General features: G+C 41.3%; 1 protein-coding gene across 2 annotated transcripts in view; it reads left to right on the plus strand.

Moving 5' to 3' along the window:
- The first annotated feature begins 3,762 nt into the window (after nucleotides 1-3,762).
- pcdh17 (protocadherin 17) overlaps nucleotides 3,763-20,865 on the plus strand; it is a 61,258-nt gene continuing 44,155 nt past the window's right edge. The window contains exons 1-2 of one of the 2 annotated variants that reach the window (XM_056735259.1): nucleotides 3,763-4,487; nucleotides 5,282-8,082. In XM_056735259.1, coding sequence (XP_056591237.1) covers nucleotides 5,602-8,082 — 2,481 coding nt within the window. In that variant the 5' untranslated portion in view covers nucleotides 3,763-4,487; nucleotides 5,282-5,601. The remainder of the gene's footprint in view (nucleotides 4,488-5,281; nucleotides 8,083-20,865) is intronic. The other variant, XM_056735260.1, reaches the window with a different exon arrangement.

The raw sequence follows: 20,865 nt of genomic DNA on the forward strand, positions 1-20,865 counted from the left end.
AAAACTGTCACTGTCAAAGAAAATTCTACGAATTTCTGTAGCACATGGAAGGTGCATGAAGCGATGATGGGTGACTACGTCTGGAACTTGGTCCGTGAGGACAGTATTAGTAATGACAGACAAAAACGATCAAATTTACACTCCTGAAGTTTTAGACTAATCATCTTTAGTAACTGTTATGGTAAACTGTTGTTTTGAGCTCCGTGTTATGCCAGTACCTTTTAATTTCTACGCACAAGTATTAATACTGAAATGTTAAAATGTTTGAAAATATATATACTGTACAGTATATTTAGTATAGTCCCGTCGATGGTAAAAAATATTTTCGTATACAGCATGTTAAACTTCATAAAAAACTGAAACATAAAGTCATTGTGTTATTAGCCACTAGCCAGACCGATCAACAAACACAGACCGGAAGTTTGCTTGGGGCTAGGAAACCGTCTACATCTTCTAAATTTGAATTTTGTCAGCGCTTGGAAGCAAATCAGTTTATTGATGTCTTGAAGCCTAACATATTTTAAATAAAAGGAAGGAAACTTTCATTTTGATTTTGGTGGCTCTTTAACAATAACAAAGCATTAACAAATATACACACCCTACTGTATGTCTGGCCGACTGTATGTCCATCAATCCTTCCAGTATAAATGTTATATTGTCCCCCTCAAGAAAATGAGTGAGATTCATTCTCTATATAAACAGCACCTCAATTATCAAAGCCTCTGGATACAGTACAAAACACACACATGCAAACATACGCTTCCATGCCAGCACTTTATAGAGTCTCAGAATCCAGAATGGAGCACAAACACGCACATCAGTGCCATGTCTCTGAATCCAGCTTGGCAAGGTCTTTGTTCTCCCACTCTCTCTCTCTCTCTCTCTCTCACACACACACACCTAAGCACCATTACCAGTTCTCTGAATGCAGCATGGCAGGGACTCTACATAGACAGAGCGGCGAATGAAGCCAACAAACCTGTCGTTCGTTCCTCCTCCGCTCAGCCAGAGCCCCCCTGCTGCACGGTGGATTGAGGGTGGCTAGCGGGGTAGAGTGTAAAGCCTTCTTCTCTCAAACCACCCAAGGTCTGACCCAGACATCTCTTGCTTGGCTTACAGAGAGATGGAGTCCCACACTGGGGCTTTTTTTCTTTTCGTTGTTGCGGTGTCTGATCTGAAAGGCTGCTTAACTGTCTTCAACACTGAAAGGCCAGCAGGGGTGGGTGGGTGATACCTGTAGCTATACTTTTCACAAGTTTATCGACCTTAGAGTGAGTGGGTGGCTCAAGAAGAAAGTCATAGGTACAGGCAGACACTGTTTTATACCTCATATTTTTGTAATATTCCTCTTGTTTGGCTTTTGTTTTGTCAATTATTTTCTCTCTCTCTTTTTAAGGATGGGCTACTTCTGAAACAATGCTCTTGAAGGATGGATGGATGGATGGACAAATGAACGAACGGACCATACGGAACCAATTATAAGAGAATCTGGAGGCATTGATCTGAGAGAAAGGTGTGCGTTGTGGCCTGTTTTCTTCGCTTTCATTCTGTAGGAACGAGGAACGGGACAGAAAAGCTCTGGTTCACACCCCTTCAATCTCTGAACATTGCAAAACAGAAGGAGAAGGCAACGAAAGCAGATGAAAATGTTACTGGAAAGGGCAGCCGCGCTTAAAAACCGCCTCCTCAGAGAATTGTCCTCGACAGACATGAAAAAAATTCGTTTTGCACCACATAAAAGCCTCATCTCCATTGAAGGGCATTGAAAGACAGAAAAGAGAGAGAGACATTGCTTTTTAGACTGCCTGCCCAGAAGACCGGGCCCTCATTACCTGAAGAAAAACTGTGCCATTAAATTGAAATTTAATTTGCAAAATTGTGTTTTAATGTAGCTATTCGCTTCCATTCTTCCAAATGTGGCTTCCGTCTCCAAAATGTCTTAAGGCAATTTAATTGGACTAATAGAGACAGCTGTTATTAGTCGGGCTTCTATTATGTGGCTTTGGTAGTTTTTCATCAGGGCCTGGCCCTCGGGGCACCCTGATAAAGTCTGAAGTAGATTCAGAATCCAGAAGAGAGCTTCCAGCTCCTGCAAGCAACAGGGGACAGATATTCCAAGCAACAACATGTGTTGTATGGTCTCTTTCAAATTCGCTAAAATAATTTTCACGCAACCTACAGCTATCCATTAACATACTATACTTGTGTGTTCGATACAGTCAAAAAGCAATAGGAAAAGAGAGAGAGAAGGTCAAAGAGCCTCGTCCACCCCAACCTATAATATCTTGTGACCAGCACATGTTCTGCACTTCCAAGAGAACGACAGACCTCATCATCGCCGTCGTCAAGCGCCCTCATCGAGAGGAAAGGTCACACACAAGGTCAAGGACGAAGACTTTATTGAGCCAGAAAGGGAAGATTTACAGCTGAAGCACCATCAAACGCTCCTATATGCGCATAATCAAAGGGTATTAGTGACAGAGGAACTTCAAAAGGCTAGTGTTAGAGAGGCAACCCTGTAATGATACGACTATGGAGAAGCATCCCCAGTATATTAAGGTGTGCTGGAATTCACAATGAATCAAGACACCGGCTCCAGACGCCTGGTGATGACTCGGGAGTGTGCGAGCAGCTTTCATTATGAAGACGTTGGCACTTCAGTCAGAAGATCACAGGTCTGGAATCAGTTTTTATATTAGGGACAATATTAAAGTGGCTTGCACAGTGTGACTGATGGAGATAAGTGGGACCTTGATTAAAAATATTAAATCTAGATTGCACTGGGCGTTAACCAAAACTATTTGATTTGAAGGTGTAAAAGTGGCTTTTGTTGTGTTTATTAGGTTTTGTTATGTGGTATTTCGTATGACATACATTTAGTGAAGATTATTGACAGTATAATATCAGATATCTCTCTCTCTACATATATATATAAAATCTTTTTGCAGGTACAAGTAAAGCATTCATAGAGTGAAACTCGCATTAGTTAAGGTTTCAAAGGTGTCCACTAGAGGGCGCATTGAGCTGCAGTCGTGTGTTTTTGTTCTCTTTTCATCATTCAGCTGCCTGGCAGAGCCCGTAAAACACCGTTTGCATTTAAATAATGTTTGTTTTCTGTGTTTTGTTTTTAAATATGCAAAACGCCTCAAACCGTGGCTGCCTGTTTTAGGGAGATTCCACAAATATATTTACAATAGGCTATCTTTTAAAGCTGACCTTACATAGGGTAAACATGCCAAATGCACAGAAATGAGTAAATGCAACATCGTCTAAAGCTTAATATAATGCTTTATTGTCGTTGAATTGCATGTAAAATGCCACATCCCATTGTACAACAAAAAATATTCGACATCGCGTAAAACTGTCCCTGTAGCTGAAGGTTAAACATATGTGACTCGTAGGCAATTTTTTTGCATTTTTTATTTACTGGTAGAGCAACATACGACCAGGTAAACAATTTATAGACCCAAAACATCTGAATGGAAATGAAGATTTTCCCCTTATGTACATTTTCAGTGAATTATTTTTTAAATGTGTTGTGTGAATAATGTTGGAAAAAAATGAGGAACTCCCGGTGTTGCGCTTGTGGATTGTGTAACCTACTATTAAGGCGAAACTGGGATCGTGTGTAAAAGCACATATGTAATTTCCATCATTAAAGGCCGTTTCTTTAACGTAAGATTTTCAAACCCCGCACTCCACTAAAAGAGTCCTTTATAAACTCCCGTCTGCGTGCAAATCACTCACATAAAGGACCGCTTTGACAACCCTGCCCACTATTCGAATTTAGCGCCTCTGATTGGATGCGCTTTATCCCTCCTCCTCCGTTCATTGGTTGGCGGAGGGTCAGTAACAATGTTTAATGCACTACGAGAAAGAGTGAGACAGGCAGAGAGAGAAACACGCAGAGGAGGCAGAAGGGACACCGGGGGTATAGTGCACTGCATTTATTCCCGTACCGTTATTGACAGCTGGCTTCAGTGACAAGCAAAGACAGCCGTCGGTTTGAGCGGAACACTTTCGGTCAATATCAACATTTTACACTTTGGACTCTCTTCTCTCTTCATTTGCATTTATTTGTTCTACTTACACTAGGGACTGGACGCATAGTCTCCTAAGAGGGCAAGGACGTATACATTACGGGGATGTCCAACCTCGCACCGATCCAGTACGAGAAACGGCTTCTGTCATTGGTGATATTAACGCTTCTGAATGTTTTTATATGTCTGGGTCAAGATTTCGCTCCTAAAGCATCTTCAATCTGAGTCCCGGTGACTCACTGCATGAGCGGAGGAGAGTCACTGCATCCTAATCAGAGAGATACGGGAGAGGAGCCGCTGCCTCATTGACATTACAGGCGCACTTTTGGGGAGCACTTTATTTTTCTATACAGTCCACTTGGAGTTTTTCCGCCTGGGAAGGTCGAGCATAAAGGATTTAACCCGTCTTGGGTGATGGTTTTCTTTAGACTGGATAGTAGGCTAAAGGTAAGTCTGTTTGTGTTTCTCATCATCAACATTTTGTACTCAAGTGTCATTCAGGCAATAGTGAGGGATAAGACGTGGGCTTTAAATCTGTACCGGCTGATGCGCACAAGATGTGTCCGAGAGGATGCAACAGCTTCTTTTTTAAGAAGGCGTCTGTGGTTAATACACATGATACCTTTCTAGGGTTGTCTTTTATTTCTCCTTTATGCGGCCACGCACGAATTGTATTTAACAGGCGGATTGTGCCCCCTTTAGAGATTTAAGAGTCTTTTTTGAACGCATTTGTATTCATGGGGTTGCCTCAAGTAAGCAAAGGTATATATGGCACCAGTTAAGCAGCTGTAAGGACGCTTGGAAATAGAAAACGATGTAACCGTGATTATTTGCGCAAATGCTTAATTTATAGATGCGCGTTTCATGCGCGTAAAGCTCTTGGGATGCATAACAGGTGCCACATGGCGTATCCTGACGCATTGCTTAACCTACGTGTTGAGAGCAGAATAACACGAGCATCCACATGTATTTAGTGGTAAAGCGCCCCGACGCATCTCAAGGTTAGATTGACATGCTATCCACGTCGTTCGGCAAGGAATGAGAAATTACGCATTATGTGTGCATTTCATTACATTTACACTACAGAGGGAAAAATGCTGCTCATGCCGAGATAAGAGAGGTTTTAATACTACTTATTAATCTTGATGTCACTATTGAAATGATTGAGTACAACATTATGTGTGTAAGGATCTGTCCAATGCAAAAAAATAAGTGTTTTTTGTTTTCTTGTTTTATTACAGGCGAAGAGGCTCGGAAAGGCTATTTCTTTGAGGAAACCGGATTGTGATTATGCTTCCAATGCGCTGGGCGTTCAGCAGAATATAAATTAGCTGTACAGCCTCACCGTTTGTTGTGAAAACTCAGGATAAAAGGAGCACTGCCACGGAGGATAGAAAAGAGCATTCAAAGGAAAAGCCCACATAATGACTTTATACATTTTTTATCATGAATCGGCATGTGTGCTCAGTAATTGAAGGTTTAAATCGTCATATTGCCGGGAAGATCAACAGGTCGGAGGCGTAGAAACGCATCGGGAACTGAGACACTCTCGCTGAAAGGGATGCATCTTTCTGTTTTCCTTTTCCTACTTTTATGGGCGCAAGCCCTGACATTGAAAAACTTGAACTACTCGATACCTGAGGAGAAAATTCAGGGTGTCATTGGAAACATTGCCAAGGATGCGGAGCTGGAACTGGGGGAGCAGGGGAAGAAATCCAACTTCAGGGTGTTGGAGAACTCCGCCCCGCATCTCATAGATGTGGATCCTGAAAGCGGGCTGTTATACACAAAACAGCGGATCGACAGGGAAACACTGTGTAGACAAAACTCTAAGTGCCAGCTCTCAATGGAAGTGTTTGCCAATGACAAAGAGATCTGCATGATTAAAGTTGAGATACAGGACATAAATGACAACGCACCAAGCTTTCCTTCTGAACAGATCGATATCGACATTTCTGAGAACGCAGCCCCAGGTACACGTTTCCCTTTGGCTGCCGCCTACGATCCTGACACGAAGGAAAACGGCCTGAAAACATATCAGATCACACGGGATGATTACAGTATATTCTCGTTGGACGTAAAATCCAGGGGGGATGGAACTAAATTTCCTGAATTGATCGTTCAGAGGTCTTTAGATCGAGAGGAGCGCAGCCATCACACTTTAATTATAACTGCCACGGACGGAGGGGAATATCCTAAATCGGGCACGATGCAAATCAATGTGAAAGTCACAGATTCTAATGATAATAGCCCTGTGTTTGAACAACCCTCATATGTAGTGGAGATCCCTGAGAATTCACCTCTAGGGATGGTATTGATAGATTTAAATGCCACAGATACCGATGAGGGGATTAATGGCCAGGTTACTTATTCCTTTAGTTGTTATGTCGCAGACAGGATCAAAGAGTTGTTTTCAATAGACCAGCGAACGGGTGTCATAAAGATTCAGGGTAAAATCGACTATGAGGAGAACCCAATTGTAGAAATTGATGTTCAGGCGAAAGATCAAGGCCCCAACCCAATTCCTGGCCATTGTAAAGTCACCGTTAAAGTGCTCGACAGGAATGACAACTGGCCCTCGATAGGTTTCGTGGCTGTGCGTCAGGGGGCGGTTAGCGAAGCGGCAACCCCAGGGACAGTGATCGCTCTTGTGAGAGTCACAGACAAGGACTCGGGCCGCAATGGCCAGCTCCAGTGTAGAATCTTGGGCAATGTCCCTTTTAAGTTGGAGGAGAACTATGATAACTTCTACACAGTGGTAACAGACAGACCTCTAGATAGAGAAGTAAAAGATGAGTATAACATAACCATTGTGGCCAAAGACAATGGAAACCCACCCCTGAATTCAACCAAGTCTTTTACTGTTAAGATCTTAGATGAAAATGATAATGCGCCCCGCTTCACAAAAATGGTCTATCTGCTTCAGGTGCCTGAAAACAACATCCCGGGAGAGTACCTGGGCTCGGTTCTGGCTCATGACCCAGATTTGGGCCAAAATGGAACTGTGTCCTATTCTCTCCTTCCCTCTAATGTGAGCGAGGAATCTATCACCACATATGTTAACATCAAACCTACTGATGGTGCAATTTATGCTCTGAGGAGTTTCAACTATGAACAAACAAAGTATTTTGACTTTAAAGTCCAGGCGAAAGATTCAGGTAATCCTCACCTGGAGAGCAACACCACCGTCCGTGTGAGCGTACTGGATGTTAATGACAACATTCCCGTCATTGTTCTCCCATTACTTCAGAACGATACTGCTGAGATCCACGTACCACGAAATGTGGGGGTCGGTCACATTATCACCACGGTCAGAGCTGTGGACAACGACTTCGGCGAGAGTGGCCGACTCACCTACGAGATCTCGGACGGGAACGAGGAACACCTGTTTGAGATCGATTCTGTGACGGGTGAGGTACGAACAGCTCAGCCATTGTGGGAAGAGGTGTCACCTGTTGTAGAACTCATCATCAAGGTGACCGACCACGGCAAGCCGACTCTGTCGGCCATGGCGAAGCTTATCGTCAAAGCCTACTCCGGACCCCTACCGGAGGGAGAACCACGCATCAATGCTGAGCATCACAACTGGGACATGTCACTCCCATTAATAGTCACCCTCAGTATCATCTCCATCATGCTCTTGGCGGCCATGATCACGATAGCGGTCAAGTGCAAACGGGAGAACAAGGAGATCCGCACGTACAACTGCCGCATTGCTGAGTACACCCACCCGCAATTGGGCAAAGGCAAGAAAAAGAAAATCAACAAGAACGACATCATGCTAGTGCAAAGCGAAGTGGAGGAGCGAGATACCATGAACGTCATGAACGTGGTAAGCAGCCCATCGCTGGCCACCTCGCCCATGTACTTTGACTACCAAACACGTCTGCCCCTAAGCTCTCCGAGGTCAGAGGTCATGTATATCAAACCCAACGCCAACAACCTCAGCGTTCCTCAAGGTCACGTTGGCTGCCACACCAGCTTCACAGGACCCGTTACCAATACCACGGAGACACCAGTAAACAGGATGTCGATAATTCAGGTATGAAAGACAACTTCTATTCCACTTCCTTTTGACCCTCCTTTCCCCTCCACTCCTGCTCCATCTCACTAGGTCAATAAATGAATGGATGAGTAGATGCGTGTGCATACAAAGAAGCAGGGTTGGGGGGAGGAAGGGAAACACAACCGGTGATAATATGAAACATGAGTGTCTATATTTCCCCTGCCCGATGCCGGAGAGCACCGTGCTATCGTTTTTTGAAATCTAGCTTTGTTCATATTGTTTCAGGTAATGCGTTAAGAGGAAATTGAGGATGGAACATAATTCTGTTGGGGAGATATTGTTTTGATGTTACCGCTGGTGTGGAGAGATTTGACACACAGACAGGTTCAGCCCTTAAGGCTTGTTATTTCATAACGGCTTGGCTATACCATGATGATTTGCTGCTCCTGCCCAGAATATCTTTACTGCCACTGGATTGCGAATGAATAGAGCTGCGATCAATATGTAGTTTCCTGTGGAGCTTCTAAGGTTTGTCTCTCACAATGTCAGAATGAAAGTTCTTCCATTTTCTATTATCGCTCGCACGCTAAGTCAAATAAATACGTAAACCTTTTATTTGTATGCGACGTAATGCAATTTGTCTTAAGCCAAAAAAATGCAATTTTCAGTCTTGGCAATGTAACACGCTTACCGTATTACTTACTCAGCAGGTTTGTGTCACCTTCGTACTCGAACACTGTGACAATCCTTTCACTATTAAACGCATTCAGACTGCTTTTCATGAAAAGAAAGAAAAAGCTTTCCTGGATTCCCTCCTTCCTCGCTAATGCGTCTTTGTGTGGAGCGATTTGTTTAAGCCAGTGCCAACTTATGTGTGTCTTTGCTGCTAAGCCAGTTTAAAGTCATTTGAAATCTGTCGTGTCAGATGGGGCTAAAGTCACCTCTTTACACTCTGTGCATCAGGTGTGCGCCTACATGTCGCCGTTGAGATTATAGCTGGAAAATATTATTTGCAGTAACATTTTTTATCTTTCACTAACGGTTTATTGCTAATCTATTTCTTTAACACTCAAGAGTCATGGATGTGGTAGCTTTCTGGTGAATGTGCTGTATGAATAGGGAGGTGTTGTGTCGTTGTTTTGGAGTATTTGTGGATAAACATAAAAAGTATAGTATAGATTGTAAATGTCATGTCTAGGAAAAGTGGTGACGCATCAAAAATCTGTGGATATTTACTAAATATATTTCAACTTTTTTTTTTACGTTCTCAAAATGTCACTTTAAAGAATAAATATTGGAAATAATCATGCTTTTTTGTTTACTTATAAAAGTATATACAGTATATATATATAAAGTATATGTTTGAAGTTAATTTAGTAATTTTGCCCTTTGATTTAAAATTCATGCATCAAAGGGTTAACTCTACATCTGTTTCATGCTCTGCATTTAAATCTTAGTGTGAATGAGCGGTCACGTGTACATAAAGTATGTTACCACATTATCCTAGCTGCAGGTCAGAGGTCAAAGTAAGGACCATTATCCTAAGCTTTAATAATGAGTTGAAACCGCAGACACATGAACTGCAGCATAAATACACGGCCCTCTCACCACCTTCTCTCTGTTGCAGAAAGTAAGCAAGGCCCACACACACCGCGTGCATGCTGTGTGTTTACATAGATCCATACAGTACAGGATATACTCTCCATTATTTACAGCACAAGTGCGGCGGGAGGCAGATGTGCGATCCAGTTACTAGGGCCGTAAAACAATCTGACCCTCCCATGGCCTGAAACGGTAGAGGATTGAGGAGAGAGAGAAAGAGATTAAAAGAAGAGTGATAGAAAGCACTTAAAATTGAGTACTCAGAATGTGTGAACTGACATTAAACTGAAGCTTTAGAACAGTGAAAGGAACCAGAGCTAATTTGGTTTTATTATGGATTTGGTATCTGTCGTCTTGTGCATCTCTACATCTCTGTGTTAAATGCTTCTCTGCATGTGTCTATGAATGTGCTGGCATGTGTGCGTATGAACCTACTCTTTGTATCCTAGCTGCGGGTCAAAGGTCAAAGTAAGGATCAGAGCTCCTCATTAAACCGCTGTCACATGCACTGCAACATAAATACCTGCTAACCAACGGAGAAAGGGGCATGAAAGCAACTGGAGTTAAATTTGTGTTATTATGGATTTGATGTCGTTGTGTCATTGGTGTAGACTCGGTATAAACTACAAGCCGCCGTTTGTGAGAGCCAGAACTCTGTCAGTCAGCGAACACGGGCCTGAAACACTTATGTTAATATGTATAGTGACGGCTTAAATGACTTTAACAGGATGAAAGCATTCTAGAGTGTTGAAATTTATCTAACAATTTTGATTTGGATTGTTAGATGGAGAATGTGATTGCAGATTTACTCCACAACATAAGCAAACGTTACTGCGCAATGCGTGCTTTTGCTGCCTGAACTTAACTTCCATTACACAACCGCAAAAAGAATATAGTCCCTGCAGGTTATTTCTGTTAGCAAGCAAAAGAAATAACAGGTACTGTAAATCACCTTAGTTAGCAACTTCAAGGTTTGTCTAGCCAGTAGGCCTATACTTTTGGGTTACCAGTAGAGGACCCGTTGAGGACCCTTAAGCCATTCAACAAACTGGTTATTTGATAATATTTATATACTGTATAATACAATTAAACAAATTGTTTATTTTATACTATTATCGTACAATAAAATATGAATAGAAATTAAATAGAAATAGTTATAATATTACCCAATAGCTGGACCGATCAACAAACAGACTTGGGATCTGTGTCCAAAGAAACCGTATATAAGCGATTAAGTAATACACAACCTGCCAACATTAACACGGTTGTTGTCCCACTTAAATTAAGTAGTAACATTAAAATTTGAATAATTGATCTAAATTCTTACATTATATGATTGTTATAGTTAACAATCATGATTTTTGTCCTTACAAAAAGCCTAAAAAATAAAAAGTTGGCCTAAAACCCCAAAAGCCCCCACACAGCTGCACCAATGGTAGACTGCCTGCTTCTTAATGCTGTTTTGTAGTGGCTGTTCCAGAGGTTGCGAACAGCTGGCGGCTGAAGTAATACGACTGAAATGAAAAGAGGTGCAGGGTCAATTACAGCAGCAGGACTGTCTGCTCTCACACAGCACAACACAATGAAGGGAGTAATTCGATTGGTCGAGAAAAGTTTCCTGGATAAAGGAACACAATAGCACTTAATTACACAGCAGGCGTCTGGATCTATTACTTAATGGTGAATTGAGGTTTAAGAAAATCTTCTGCGTTATCCCTTTAACCCAAGAACGAGGGATTTTCTTAATGCATTCGTCTAATCTTCTAGAGAGCATTCGAGTATTTGTCTTCGCGTCTGGTTCATACTTGACCGCAGATCTGACAGAATTAAAGCAAGCAGGTTTTAAATGAGTGTCTTGGAGTCATTTTGTTCTGTATCTTCCGTATCTGCATTCTTGGAGAGGGGAAATGTGTGTCAGCAGATACCGTGAGTAAAAGTGTTGGTATTAATGCCTATGTAAGTGTCCCCTAGGTGGAGACAGTCTGCCTTAGTGCTCGGTTGTGCACTGAGAATCACAATGTAGGAGGCTTCGTTTAAACGCACACATCTCTGCTTACTAAACATGCAAGTTTACTTGTCGAATTTATTTGATGAATTTTTTTTGTTACACTGATGCTGAGAGGACAAATTTTGACTAGGTGCTCACAAAGTGATGCTTCAAATCTGTTTCCGCCATCTGTTTTGCGATTGTTTTGTGTTTCCACAAATAGAGAGGTCAACTTTGTCACTGAAGGTCAAATCGGTTGAGCAGGAGAAGCAATTCATGTAGCTCGGAGGAGGGCAATGGCCGTGACTCTCCGCTTGTTAAGGTCAGTGCTTGGAGGGAGTTTGCAGCCGGCCAGCAGTAAAGCACCTCCAGGGAGTGTCCGTCCGAACTGTCTTTCCATGAAAATGTCCCTAAAACAGAGAGAGAGAAAAAAGAATCAATGCACATGTACATTTTTAGCAGAAACATGAGAATAAAAGATAAACAGTGTATATTTTCTATATATTTGAACTGTTTATTTCAGTTTATTTACATATACTTCACTTTTTAATGTTTGTACTTATTATATGTCTTTTGTTATATGTTCAATGCTTTGGCAATATTGTAAGAAAACGCAATCATGCCAATAAAGTATCTTGAAATTGAACACTTGTAAAAAGAAAGGCAGATGACAACAGATCTCAGTATTCAGTAACTGCTTAGAACGGAGGGGCTGCAGTTATGCTCCTGCTGTAAAGGTGCGGTGTGTTTTATAGACAATGGATTTCTGTCACGTTGTTTTTTTTCGTAAAATTGAGCGATAAAAGCGGGTCTCAGGTAATCAGATTGCCGCATGAGCTCGAGATGTATTGCTTTGGGAACTGATGCGAAATACTGTCAAACGACAAGACATGAGAGTCAATGTCTGACAATCTGTTTAGTGCCCTCTCTCTTTCTCTCTTGCTCTGTGTGTGTAGGAATGTATGTGTGTGCGCGTTATGGTCGACAGCAGGAGCGCGAACACAGTCATGCATTCTAATGGATCTGTCCTTGCATGCTGCATTAAATGATATGTGTATGTGTGCATGTGTGTATGCTGGCAGATTGAGTCATGATCCCCAATGAGTGTAACAGACCATTGTTTGTCTCCTCTTTTCTCTTCTCTTCTCTTCTTGGTTTTGTGGTCTCGGGCTCGCACATTTATCAGTGACTCAACATCGAATTGAAATTTCTGCTACACTTCAGTGGGCCGTGTGCCTAGAAAAGAAATTATATTATGCGGTATGTTTTTTTTTTTCACGCATGAGGCCTCCCTGCCTTAGAAACAGAGCGTTTGTTTATGGTTTAGAGTTATAGACAAAAAGATAGAGAAGAAGATTCAGTGAGAGAAAGATAATCGTGAAAGTGTTTAGACCGGTTTTTCCCTCTCTCAATCTCAGCCCGGCTTTATTCTTTAGCATATTCAATCATTTCTTTCTACTGCCCTTGGTATCTTGTTCACATTGTGTTTGCGCTGAATTATTGATATCAGGTTTTGACATACGCACATGATCAATGTGTTCGGCAGTGTATGTGGGAAATCTAAACAGCACTTGACTGTGAGCACTAAACGGTGCTCATGAGACCCCGCCATAAATCTGCCCTTTATTTGTTTGATTTCTGTCTTTGGTCCTTCTGGAATTGCAGGGGTTTCTTTACCTCGTAATAGCCATCTGCGTGTGTGTGCACGGGCGTGTTACTAATGCACAGATCTCAGAAGATCGTCCTCCGCTAAATTTACTCACTCATTAATAAATCAAGAGGTTTAATAGAACAAGACAAGAGCAGGATGTCACAATAAACATCTCAAATTCTTCTCACCATGTCGCGTTAACTGTGGGGGGGACGTGCAACCACAAAACCTGCCCTTTATCAAATCATCTTTCCATTAATGTATTCATAACTCGTTTTAGATAGAAATCATTTTTGAGATGTAATCCTCACACTCCAAGCACACACACAGAAACCGACAGACAAGCAAACGCTTGTTTTTTCTTCATCTGCAAAAAGGCCTTGGGTTTCAATTGCTTTAGAGACAGATTAGAGAAGGATCGAGATTAGCCCAGTTCTTTGGGAGATGAAAATCAATCCTAGGAGGACTGAAACAACAACAAAAAAATCCATCCTTCTTTCCCAGCCGCCCGCCCTTCCGCTCGGTCCCTCGTTTTCTTTGGGTGCACTGGAGTATGTCAAAACCTCAGCATGAAAAATGAAGCCGAGGGGCTGAAAAGATCACCATGCTTTTTTGGCGCACATTTCAACGATTAATTACAGCACAGCTGAAGTGTACAGATATGTGTATAATACTAGAGACATTTGTTGAGCTGCATGTATAATGTATGGCAATTCTGGAAATCCAAGTAACTCCCTTGAATTATTTATTGAGTTGTATAGCTCTATAACCCAGCGCTGTCCGCTCGGCGTGGTTTGGAACCCCAGGCCCGTTTGGGAACCAGCAGGCCGGGGCCATTAATAACTCATAAACGCATTTGTAATTTTACCCCGCCCTTGTACAGTTCCGCTTGAACGGTGGAATTAATCTCGAGAAAGTCTTTGTGCTGGAGTCACTAGGGTAGATTTACGACACAAGTCCAGATGAAGAACTGAGCGGATGGATGAGTGAGTGAATCATACACATGGTCTGTGGAATGTTTTTGATTAAATGGGTTTTATCTCCGCAGGAGACAATAATACTTTAGGTTGAATAATAGCATGCGTTTCGCTTATTTTTAGAAAACCATCACCGCTGATTTGTAAATTTATCTGGATAAGATGTCAGTAGTTTAAATGTGGTTGTGTAATGTTTGCAAAGTTGTAACCAAATCGTTTTTATTATTCGAGCAAAAATAAACAAAACGGCAGAGATTTCTTTAGTTACCCATAATAGCTTCATAGATCTACATATGACATGTATCATTTATAGAATGTAACAGATTATATAATTTTCTGTATTTTTAAATAAAATATTTCAGGAAAGCAGTCTTGCGGTGTGATGTTACCTAATTATCAAAACCTTGGCATTCTTGTCCCCACGACCTACAAGTAATTGTCAGACGTTACTTGAGCTGTGAAAGTTGCACAAATAATTGTGGATGTTTGTGTCAGTATGTCGTGTTTGTGAAATACAGCGAGTTAGTAATGCTTTTATACTGCTGGGGTTATTTAATTACTTAAGCAGGCACCAAAACCTATTAGTGCTAAATGTGAAAAGGAGAAGTATTCCGGCAAGAGTTATAAGACACAGGATTTGACCCTTGAGGCAGAAAACATCAAGGCACTTAAACTAATTTGCTTGGTCTGTGGAAGTAAACTCCGAAAGACATTGCAGTGGAGTTTGAGGAATTCAATTTTTATCAATCATCTGAGCGTTAAGTAGTCAGAGTAATGATATAAAGGTTTGCTTTGTCTCTAAATAGCTCCTGACCTAAAATATTCAATGCAACACTGGTGGTCTTTCTCAGCTTGTCTGAAATCTCTCTCCATTGATTTCACAGTAAGCAACGTGTTTCTCTTTCCTTGTCTACAAGGACATCGCACTGCGGGGCGTTTAGGAATCAAGTCCTAGTTTCTTCCTGTCAGTTTTTGTTCTGGCTTCCTTACGCATGCTGTAATGGCTAATGCTAGCCTCACTAACGCTTGAAGGCATTATTGTTGGATTTGTTGACTATGTAGATGTTTTGGATGGAGGCATTTAAGCTAACCCCGATGAGTGTGGTTTAAACCGTGTCATCGATGTCTAGAAGAGAGACGCCCACATTTCATATGGCTTAAGGTTGAGCGAACACTTCTTTCTCCCTCTCTCTGGCTCTGATTTCCAGTAAGCATTCCTTTTTTGTATTTTGTTTTTAAAACGTTTTGCTTATTTTTTGAGATCAGACATATTTACACGACGAGACATTCAGCTGTTCTTTAATTAGAAATGAAAGAATCATCTTCACGTTTAAATGATGCAAACCTTAAACCAGCAGTCTGCTAGGTTACACGTGTTGGATGGCTAACCTCTGCCCTGGTTCCTCCAGTCCGAACTTTTAGCAACTTGGTTAATAGTTAATGTTGCCGTGTGAACATTGTGGTAGATTAACACATTCAGATTTTAAGATCCGAAGCAGAATGACAATCTAACCGAGGCTGGCTGGCAAAGAATTGTACATAAGAAATGTGTGCCGGATTGAATGAATGAAATGCTACACATCATAGGATCAACAAAAAAAATGCCTGTGCTCCTAAATTTTACTCTCGATCAGAAGAGAACCCATCGTTTTGCTTGTATGTTCATACTATAAAACACATACAGCTGTCTTTTGTGGTGCGTCTGACCGCGGGGAAGCGAGTCCTCACAGCTCTCCACTGTGTCAGTTCTATGTGTGGCAGAAACCGGGGAGCATTGTTCAATCACAAGCTGTGCTTTTAAGTACCATCTCTCTTTTTATTATTAGATAATAATAAAATTATTAGATTCCCTGCAGGGCCACTCCAGACCCCAAAGGGTTCTTTGGATGCCTCCCATGGGCCTCCTTCTGCTAAACTGTTGAAATAGCAGGATCCACTTGAAGATGTTTGTTTGATTCCCTTTTATTTACTTCTTTCATCATCTATTTTATTTTCCACCAAAAGACGCACATTAGCATCCACGATTAGGATTCAAAAAGCGTGCATGTAGATGTTGAGGAATCTAATAATTAAAATGACAACCTGTTTCAATGTCAAACAGGGTAGAACATGTTTTATTAAGCCTTGGCAGTTCTCCAATCAACAGATCTTTATTTCGTTCAACAGATGTTTTTTATCTTCGTTTTTGGATTTCTCAGGTACGGTTTCACACTGGGAATAAGGCCGCATTTTTTCTCTGGGAACTTTACAGAGACCCACTTTTCACCTTTCAAGTTATTTGCATTGCTGAACCGTCTCCTCTTGCCCTGTGCTTTTCATGAACTTGCATATTTTTTGGAGGAACTCTTTTTAATCAACCACCAGCTTCAGTGAACTAACCAAGGATTTAGGCCTGTTTTTCCAGAAAGGGTTTGTGTAGATAAAGATGGCTGTCTTGGGTGGTATCGAATTGCCATGTGACAGAGCCGGCAGGTAACATAAACTCAGCGTTTGCGGCCCGGTCAAGTTTAATGAGTGAGCTTGTCAGTACTCATGTTTTGTACACAGTCTTATCTGTCTACAGTTACATCTTTTCACCCGCACCCTTGCGTGGATGAGCTGAGGCGTGTCAACTCCCATAGAAAATGGCTGGCGGTTCAAAAATCAAATGTTTCTGTTTGTTTTTCTTAATCCTACTTAATAGAGTGTGAGAATGCCCTTATGGCAAAAAAGTTTATTCTGTGTATATATATATATTTTTTCACTATTTGTGTTTTCTTGCTCTCTTGCACTCTGTTAACTAATTTCTGTGTTTTTTTATTGTATAGTATAGTTTTGTATTGTATTACATTACATTACATTACATTACATATCTTAGTTTAGTTTAGCTGCAGCACGTCAGATTTTTTTATACTTTTGCGTTGTTGCGCGCGTCTATCACCGGTCGTCAGTGTTAACGTGCGTGTTGCTTGTGTAACCAAGACAAGATCCGAAGAAGCAGCAGCTTGTTGTGTACACTTTTAAGCTTAAGCAGTGATAGCGGCAAGTATACAGTCACTTTTGTTGCCGATTCAGTTTTTAATTATAGAACAAATTATATACTTAGACAATTTGTTCGGAAATGCGACGTAGTCGTCAAATTTTTTTACCTGAGTGAAGGGTTCAAACAGACCAATCACAGCGCTTGTGGTCCCTGCAGGCCCCGCGTCGAGTTGACTAGTTGTTCGATTTTTGAAGAGGTGCATGTCAGACTATGCACAGCGTAAAGCATAGGTCTTGGACATGACCATAAATTGCCCTTTAGCTATTTATGAAAACCTTTTCCTTTTTAAACCGTCAAAGTCAGCCTTCGTTTCTTTTTTGAGTCGCACAGGTGCTTTGGTGAGTTTATGAGAAAAAATTCCAGACAAAATTGTATTTCTAAAATGAGTCCACATTGTATTGCACACCATGTTGTATTTTATAACCCATTACTTAAAATAAAGTTTCTTAGATTACATTCTCCAGCAGTAATAATTCTAGAAAGGAACATCAAATTTCCCATCGCATCTACTTTATTATAACCAAACTGCCATCGTGTTTACAGCTTTAGAGCTTGTAAACACTTCTCAGGAGTACTTGCAGGCGATATAAGGCAACCCCATCTCTCCATCTTTAGGAAAGCCTTCATCTGCGCCCGTTTTAAGGTAGATCAATCCGCAGTCTCTGCACGGTTTGATTGATCCAAAGAGTGAGAGGTTCATAACCGGGTCGGTCCGGTTGGCAAGTTATTTTTAAAAGGCCACTAACACACTCTGGGTTGATAATTGTAGCCTCACTCTCTCTCTTTCTCTCTCTCTCTCTCTCTCTCTCTCTCTCTCTCTCTCTCTCTCTCTATCTATCTCTATCTCTCACGCCCTTGCTCTGTTTGCTATCTCTCCATGCTCTTGTCATTTCACATCAAATGTGCAGTGGCTCATGACACTGATGACTACATCCAAATTCCTGACGATTAGATTATCTTGTCGCGGTAGCAATCTTCGCACCTTTACCGTCAATCGATTTGTTAATAATTGAAGAAAAAAATCCCTCTCTAAAATCCCCCCCAATCGTAAGTCAGAGTTTTCATAACAAACTTGTGTGCACTCGAGCCCGGCCGAGGTCACATTCAAAATCTCATATGGAATTTTATTCTGAACTGTTGAAGGCAAAAGAACGAGTCAATCATTCCTCTTTATAGGATAAAGATGAGTGGGACAGGTGGAGGGCAGAAGAGGAGCGAGAAATCTATTGACTCAGAATCTTTAGCACCCTCAATCTCCCCTTTGAAGGTTGAAATTTAAGCGCATTCGAAGGCAAGGTCAGCCGAGTTTATATCTTTAGATTATGCAATTGTTTCTTCAGGGGCTTGCTGATTAATTCCACATACTGGCTGACAGGGTCCTAATACACAGCGGACAGAGTTGCAATGGGACATTTTGACAGCCCAGCGTTAAGCAAACCTCGCTTATACATATACACACTAACACACACACGTACTTATACACACAAACTGCACTTGGCTGACCCTGAGAGAAATGGAAATGGAAAGAAAAAGAGGGAGTCACCTTGGAGTAAAAGACAATTGTTTTGAACGCTGCCACAACAGTAATGTGTGCAGACTCTTATGTGTGAAAGCTTGTGTGTTTGTTTATCAGTGAGTGTATGTGTGCGGCTTCTCTATGTTGTTTTAGAGAGCGCTCTAGTGGCTTAACAAAACTTCCTTTCATTATCATATTGAATCATATTATATATTTAATTTTCTTTGCCTATGAGTTGTTTATCATCTGCCTGTGACCTAAATTTGTGACTCGGTTGCTTAGTGGAGTTGGCAGTATTTTAATCTTTATCAAACCATTTTGAATTGCAGGGAAAGGCTAGTGCAGACATGAAGGTAGTGTGCTTCCCTACAGTGGGCTCATGGGTACTCATTTGGGTTGTCTACTTTTGGTAGGGATTTTGTCATGCGTTTGCGAAAGTCGGTTGCGTTGCTGTTAACTAGTTTAGAAAGAGGAGATCTGATTTGCTGAGCTTGTTCACTTTTTGGGGGGGAAATGGAGACGTCTTACCACAAACTTTTCTTGCTAGTTTATCATTTTGTAATTAGTGGTGCTTGCTAGGGCTCACACAAAATTAGTGATATGAGCAAACATCACATTTTGAAAGTCTGTGGTTCTTTCGAAAGCAGGCATAACGTTCTATAGACCACTTGGAAAACTGGTACTTCTTGTTTCAGTTTGTAAACACTACACAAACGTCACAAAAGACAAACCACAGAACTTGTATAACAGTATCAAAATGTTAAACAAATACATTTTTGATTGAATTGTACCGTATATGTGAGGGTTAAAAGGCACATAAAAAAAAGAAGGGGTCTATATGCAGAGGACATTTTAAACATCATATCAACCACCTCACAATGCCTTAGCAACCTTTTAGACAGTTTTTGACGTCAACATCTATGTCCCCATCTCTCATTAACATCTTATAAATCAGGACTAATTAATCTGTTGCTGTAGAGTTGGATTACAGTGTTGAGATCTGGGGGCCAGTCAGAGATTACCGTTTTTCTCATCTTTTCTCTCAGCACATCAAATGTTGTGAAGGTACACTTTTCCTGAATATAGTTTTCTCTTCAATGACTTTGTTTTCAAACCGACTGGTTATTTAGTTCATTTTTACACCAGTTTCGCGCGCGGGCCGGCCACTCTGTGGAGATTTCTGGTGTGACGGTAGAAAGCGGCTTGGCGTGAAACAGCCTCTATTTTGAGAGAGCGTGTGAACTGCTGTGTTAGGAATTTCAGGGAAGAGGGGAGGGAAAAAGTGATATTTCATTCTCTCAGGCAGAACGTGTCACAGATGCGGTTTGGTGATACCAACACAAATAGACCGGCAACCTCGTCAGCATCCTATTTTAAAGACCCTGTTTTTGTGGTTTTTAGTCCGTGCCTTTTAGCTTTATAGCTATTTATATGTTGGCATACTCCCAAATAAAATAGCTTTTAATTGCTTTATTTTCTAAGAAATTGTAGGGGAGACATTGGAGGCAAAATACAGCATTTTAATGAAGGATTTAAATATCCATTAAGTGTCCTGAGATTTTCAAGTGAAACCTTTGAGCAACACCTAAATTGATAGTATTTTTATCAGTTACCAAGTAGAAAACCACGGTTAAAAGCAGGAAAAATCTCCACATTGGCCATAAAATGTGCTGCTCAAGCTATTTCACATGGTCTTTAACATAGAGGTTTGCAATAGAAGGAGCAGTGCTCATCAATGCATTAGTATTTTCAGTATTCAAACCCTGAGAGGGTTGCACATAAATAATCCATCATTTCTCCTGCAGAGATCAGGTTCATTCATTTGTTTGGGCTTCCCGATAAGTGCATGCAGATTCGCACTGGTTTCCTCCGTGCCCTGCTCAGACGCACACACAAACAGAAGCCATAACGCAGCGTGACTTGCATGACTCTTGGGGCTGGCTTTAGCAAAGCTGATGATAGTCTCAGCTCCCAAAATCACTAACAGGTGGTCTAAGACTGGGCTGTACACACCCTTGGCAGCCTGCATGGGGGGATTCAGCGGATGTCTTTTCTAAGGAAAGA

The sequence above is a fragment of the Triplophysa dalaica genome, chromosome 21 (assembly GCF_015846415.1).
Source record: "Triplophysa dalaica isolate WHDGS20190420 chromosome 21, ASM1584641v1, whole genome shotgun sequence".
NCBI classification, from domain to species: Eukaryota; Metazoa; Chordata; class Actinopteri; order Cypriniformes; family Nemacheilidae; genus Triplophysa; species Triplophysa dalaica.